Source organism: Carassius carassius, chromosome 33 (assembly GCF_963082965.1).
Source record: "Carassius carassius chromosome 33, fCarCar2.1, whole genome shotgun sequence".
In the NCBI taxonomy this organism is placed as follows: Eukaryota; Metazoa; Chordata; class Actinopteri; order Cypriniformes; family Cyprinidae; genus Carassius; species Carassius carassius.
Window position 1 is genome coordinate 325,001 of NC_081787.1, and position 6,605 is coordinate 331,605.

The 6,605-nt window shown below is 37.4% G+C and overlaps 2 protein-coding genes across 2 annotated transcripts in view; one reads left to right on the forward strand and one right to left on the reverse strand.

Moving 5' to 3' along the window:
* LOC132113447 (F-box/LRR-repeat protein 12-like) overlaps nt 1–818 on the reverse strand; it is a 2,365-nt gene extending 1,547 nt beyond the window's left edge. The window contains exons 1-3 of the mRNA XM_059521206.1: nt 632–818; nt 251–326; nt 1–48 (exon numbers count right to left, since the gene is read on the reverse strand). The exon at nt 1–48 is cut by the window's left edge and continues 638 nt beyond it. Coding sequence (XP_059377189.1) covers nt 1–48; nt 251–326; nt 632–714 — 207 coding nt within the window. The 5' untranslated portion in view covers nt 715–818. The remainder of the gene's footprint in view (nt 49–250; nt 327–631) is intronic.
* Nucleotides 819–1,375: 557 nt separating this feature from the next.
* LOC132114171 (leptin receptor overlapping transcript-like 1) lies at nt 1,376–4,021 on the forward strand. Its single transcript, XM_059522286.1, has 4 exons — nt 1,376–1,530; nt 2,672–2,747; nt 2,818–3,004; nt 3,873–4,021. Exons 1-4 carry the CDS (start codon nt 1,515–1,517, stop codon nt 3,987–3,989), a joined length of 396 nt encoding a protein of 131 aa, XP_059378269.1. The 5' UTR covers nt 1,376–1,514; the 3' UTR covers nt 3,990–4,021.
* Nucleotides 4,022–6,605: the final 2,584 nt, after the last annotated feature.

A 6,605-nucleotide genomic window follows, 5' to 3' on the forward strand; every position in this document is an offset into this window, starting at 1 on the left:
GTGACCCAGATACTGACGCAGCAAAACCCACAGCACTCGAGACGTCAGCTGAAACACAACAGACTCACTGCTTTCAGTTCTGAAACGATCACTGCTCAAAAACACAACAAGTCACCTGTCGACGAACGATACAAGTGTGTTATAATGCTATTCTTAAGCTAAATAAATAGATAAATACATTTATTAACTGTTTCAAAAGGGAAGAGAAATTAAACTTATTAAATAAATAAACACAGTGTAAAACTCTCACCCCTTTCCATGTGGAGAGATCCACAGCTCTCCAGAGTCTCTGATCCTTCACCAGCTGCTTCCAGCGCCTGCAGACCCTAAAACACACACACATCAGCTTCAGAAACATCCAGAAACACACACACACACACACAGCATCGCCAGAAAAACACACACATCTGAGCTTGTTATCCGCGCTACTGTTTATTTGTTTGTTTGATGACTTCCGGTGCACGGATCTCCGTCTTTCCGACTCAGACCTGTTCAATCTCTCGAATCTGACAGCAGATCACACAGAACTGATGTATGCACATCACCAGCCATCACTAGATTAATTTGATAAAACATTTAACTTGAACAGAACACAGTCGCTGGCTCTGAAGGTTACTCTGTCGTAACTTACCTGGAGTTCTGCACGAGCTCGCGCACATTTAAATAAGATAAAATATCGATTAAAACGTTTTCGGGAAAATAGTCCAGAACCATTTCTTAGTGATGTTACGCTCGGCTCGACACGGAAGCTTGGATAAAAAACAACAACAAAAATCAGACATTTCACATCGAGGCTTGATTGGGTTTGCCGAAAGCACGTGATCTATGACGTACGAAGCGTCGTTCGTCACAAAACCACGTGACTGCTTCAGCGCCGTCGTTTACTGCATAGTAATACATTTATATGTCTATGGTTTACTGTACTGTTACTTTATTATTTTTTCTCAATATCATGATAAAAAATGTAGCACCACGTTTTAAGCATTGTTCTAATAAGTGCAGGCTAGAAAATGAAGGAATAAATAAAGAGAAAGACATTTATGCTAAATCTTCTAATATTTTTACGTACGTTTTATAAATAGTTTATAATGCAATAATACAGTATTTCAAGTGACACCAAAACATAATGAAAGGAACGAAGATAACTTGCTTTTTGAAAACGATTCATTATTTATGAACACAACACGCCATATGTGTATAAAAATTATTAATACTTTGGCATTGTTGCAGTTATTTTTATTATGAGAGACTTCAGATCAGAGCCAAGACAAGAGATTATTTTTAAAAACAAAAACAAAGAATAATTCATATACATATATATATAGTGGAATAATCCCTTTAATAATGTAATCTTTTGTGTGCGATATTCGCGATCACCGGAAGTGGCCTCATCCGGCGCAGTGCGCATGCGCAGTGAGGGCAGCGCTAGCGGAGCAGGAGAAGACTTAAGACAGAGGAGTTTCTTCAGCTTTTATCATTCATCCTGTTAATTCATGTGTTTATGACTCTGCACAATGGCGGGAATCAAAGGTGAGGTCTCTAACTGCGTGTTTTTGCGGTGTTTGTGTGTAAATAATGAGGCGGAAGCGGTTTGGTGTGTATTAGTTGCAGCGAAGCGAAACAAAAACATCAGCAGCTCTGTTTCTGTTTAAAATATACACACATTTTCAAAGACACAAATATATATCTATATCTATATATATATATATATATATATATATATATCTATATATATATATCTATATCTCTCTCTCTCTCTCTCTCTCTCTCTCTCTCTCTATATATATATATATATATATATATGATGATGGTGGTGGTGCATTAGCTAATGTTTTTCTATAGAAAACAAATAACATTGGTTGTTAGAGCTCAACATGTAACTAAAGGATTATCTGCTGGTTCTGGTTTCTCGGCTGTTTTGTGTTGTGTATTTGACATAATCATATTTTGACAGTTTAGTTGAATGATTTAATTACTAATGACAGCAGAATCATAATAAAGGAGTAAATTAATTCTGTGACTTATAGGAATATTTACAAATTTAATTGCCCATGTTTTAATTGAAGATATGTCATAATAGCCACACTGAATGTACATTACTTAAGCATTTGAACAGTGAAGATATTTTGAATTAGTTGTTGTTTTAATATTTTCTCTTTTTATTTTAATTTAAACACAATTTTAGTATTTGTTTTTTGCCATTTTTAGCATTTCATTTGTTTATATATATGTATATATATATATATATATATATATATATATATATATATATATATATATATATATATATATATATAATTATAAATAATTATAAATAAACAAACCTACACTGCAGTTCAAAAGTTTGGGATCAGTAAGATTTGAAGTCTCATCAAGGCTGCATGTATTAGATCAGAGATACAGAAAAAAAAAAACTGTAAAAATGTGAAATATTATTCTAATGTAATCATCGGTTTTCTGAGTGAATCTGTGTTAAAGTGTAATGTATTTCTGTGATGCTCCGCTGTATTTTCAGCATCATTCCTCCAGTCTTCAGTGTCACATGATCTTCAGAAATCATGAAAATATGATGATTTACTGCTCAAGAAACATTTCTGATTTTTATCAATGTTGAAGACAGTCGTGCTGCTCAATATCTATATCTATATGTTGTTGTTGTTGTTGTGTGCAGCTCTGATCAGTCTGTCATTCGGAGGAGCGGTCGGGCTGATGTTCCTGATGCTGGGCTGTGCTCTGCCCGTCTATAAGTGAGTGTGTTTCTCTCGTGTGAGCGCTGTGTGTCTGTGGAGCGTCTGCTCACGCTGTGTTTGTGTGCAGTGCGTACTGGCCTCTGTTCCTGCTCTTCTTCTACATCCTGGCACCTATCCCATACTGCATCTCTCGCCGCGTGGTGGATGACACAGACTCGGCCAGCAACGCCTGTAAAGAGCTGGCCTTATTCCTGACCACAGGCATCGTGGTGTCTGCCTTCGGGCTGCCCATCATATTCGCCCGCGCCGATGTGGTAAACATCAACATGACACACTGTTCAGCTCTCCAGAAACACATCACACCAGAGTCAGGGCAGGGATAGTTTTTCATGAAACATCATGAAGGCATCGGCTGGATATTGATACACGTTTCATGAATCGATTCTTTATTTGATTTTACATTGATTCGTTTGGATGTATATCACATTCATTGCTAGTGCATGTCTGTTTTTCTTAAAGGAACAGTTCAACCAAAAATGAAAATGTGCTCGCTTTCAGAATTAGTTAGTTTCTGTAGAAATGTAGCATTTCATCATTGGATGCTCTACAGTGAATGGGTGCCGTCAGAACGAGAGTCTGATAAAAACATCACAATAATCCACAGCACTCCAGTCCATCAGTGAACATCTGGAGAAGACAAAACCTGAAACAAATCCAGCATTAAGATGATTTTAACTCAAACACATAGAGTCTATAATCCATAATAACACTTCCTCCAGTGAAAAAGTGTTCTGGTCTGAATCAGGAGAGAAATCTGCACAGATCAAGCAGCGTTTAAACAAATATGTGTCTGGATTCTGATGTGAGAGACAACAGGAGATACACTTTTCAATGTTTTTATCAGACTCTCATTCTGACGGCACCCATTCACTGCAGAGCATCTACTGATGAGACACTGATGCAATGCTACATTTCTAGAAATCTGACAAAGAAACAAACTCATCCTGATCTCAGATGAACTGATGGTGAGTATATTTACGTTTTTGGCTGAACTGTTGTGTCTGAAGCACATTTATTGTGTGAATCCGGTGATGAAATGGACAGAATCTGCTCACAGTAAGAGCAGGATTGATCTGTGTGTGAGAGTTTCCAGATGATTGAGTGAGTACCTGATGTCCACAGATGGCGTGGGGAGCCTGTGCTCTGGTTCTGACGGGAAACATCGTGATCTTCGCCACCATCCTGGGCTTCTTCCTGGTGTTCGGCTCTAATGATGACTTCAGCTGGCAGCAGTGGTGAAGCAGCTCATCTCTGACCCCATACTTGCCGCCCATTGATAGAAGCAGGAATCCAGTGCAATAATTGTGTTAATTCTAGATGGCTCTGACCTGGGCTAGTCTTCTCTCAAACAGAGACACTGGTGACTGCGGTCAGATTGTTTTCTGCTGCTTGATGTTCGTCCCAGCTACCACAATGAATCTTTCTGTTACTCTCTGTTTACTCAGAGTTTATTTATTTGTTCTTGTCTTCTGTTCGTATTAAATGTGACATCGCAGACTGAAGCTCGTTATGTTGATTTGATGATTGTGTTTTTATTTCATAGCGATGCATTTGGCGTGTTGAGAAACCCAGACATTTCCCGCAAACCCAGAGTATCTGTTTATCATCTGAACACTCAAATGAAACGCAGCTCATGTTTGTTTGAGACGCTCATATTCTTCATTTCATTCGTTTCTCTGAATCAGAGTTTAAAGTCAACATGAAACCTCAACACATTTCTGACATTATTTTTCCTAATGTACTTCTGTGTACATTATTCAAAAAAATTAAATAAATTTGGCCTTATAATCTGAATTATTTCACGTAGAGAAACGCTTCCTATCGGTAATTACTGACGGAGGGAATCAAGTCTTATGCTACTCTTGTGTCCTCATGGAGAATGTGTTACACGCTTCTATGGAAACCCATTTCAATCAGAATCAAAACATTCAAAAGTTGCTACTTTTTATCTTTCAGTTCTGACCTTCCTCCCAAGAATTGCAAGAAAAGTCAGAATTCTGTAACTTTTCTCTTAGTTTTGTGTTAGCAACTCGCACATTTTCTTTTCACAGAATAAAAAAAAGAATCTGTAATAAAAAAAAAATAATAATAAAAATAAAAATTATGAATCGTGAAATATAAACTCATAATTACATGAAAGTCCGAATTGTGTGATTAAACTTGCAATAACTTTTTTATTTTATTACATGGTGAGAAAAAACAACTAAAACATTTGCGAGATGCAAACTCAGAGTTCTGTTTCTATCTGTTTCTATCTTTCTATTCAGTGCATGGGTAGAAGTTGCTTTTTCATGTTGACTTTAAAGCTTTGAAGAGACATTCTGTTATTTTATATCTCAATGTTTGTGCAGAAACGGCGCAAGAAACATAACATGACTTTTCCTCTCTTCTTGTTCATTTTTTAAAAAATAAATACAATTTTTGAAATAATAAATGGAGTTTGTTTGTTGTCATTGCAGCTGATGTACAGTTCTTCCACTCAGAAATTACAGTACTGCAGTAATCTTTATTTACAACTACACAAATATTTTTTTAGTGTATATGTCCTCTGATTGTTGGCTTCGTGTTCAGATTCTGAAGAGACGCTAGTGTTTAATAATCACACAATCATCATCCAGTAGTGAAATGTAAAGTTAGGTTTCCTGCGGTCAGTATGTGTGGAATGAAGGAGAGTCGCTGCTCGCTGAAACATGTTACTGAAACACACACCTGTGATTTACAGCACATTCCTCACATCTGCAAGAATCTCATAACACACGTTTAGGACACAAACCAGAAAGAAAAAGATTTCGGTCAAAAAAAATATTATGCATGAAGAAAAGAAAGTTTTTTGGGGGTCATTTTAATATTATTTGCAAACCAATTCCACCCCTGATTAATACAATATTGTAGTTTTTAAATTCCATCAGCATTAAGCAAGTGCAACAGATTCTGCATCATATATCATTCTTCAAATAATATATTGATTAATATAGTCTTAAATCATTATAATGATTATTTGGTGGTTAAATGTGTTTAAAGCAATGCACAGAAGAAAAATAAAAAAAATTTGTTAACATGAAGTAACAAAGAAAAATACATTTATTATTTTAGATAAAACACGTTATTAAAATCAAAAAGCTGCATCTGTTGAAATTACTTAATGCATCATGAACTAGCAAAACAGTTGTGGTTTTATTAATAACAAAGATGAATAAAGACAGCTGCATACTGTGAATATTGTGAGTTAGTTAATGCATTATCTAATAGTAAAGTGTAAGCAGAAATGGTAATGGCCTCTGGTTGATTTCTGTAATCTGCAGTGAAACATGAGCGGGACGCTTCTCAGACGTGTGTGTGTGTGTGTGTGTTTGAGTGTGTGTGTGTGTGTGTCTCTCTCTCTGTCAGGCGTGTGTGTGTGTGTGTGTCTCTCTCTGTCAGGCGTGTGTGTGTGTGTTTGAGTGTGTGTGTGTGTCTCTCTCTCTCTGTCAGGTGTGTGTGTGTGTCTCTCTCTGTCAGGTGTGTGTTTGTGTGTGTGTGTGTCTCTCTCTGTCAGGTGTGTGTTTGTGTGCGTGTGTGTGTGTGTGTCTCTCTGTCAGGTGTGTGTGTGTGTGTCTCTCTCTGTCAGGTGTGTGTTTGTGTGTGTTTGAGTGTGTGTCTCTCTCTCTCTGTCAGGTGTGTGTGTGTGTCTCTCTCTGTCAGGTGTGTGTTTGTGTGTGTGTGTGTCTCTCTCTGTCAGGTGTGTGTTTGTGTGCGCGTGTGTGTGTGTGTGTCTCTCTGTCAGGCGTGTGTGTGTGTGTGTGTGTGTGTCTCTCTCTGTCAGGTGTGTGTTTGTGTGTGTTTGAGTGTGTGGGCCCCGGAGCGAGAGCCACACTT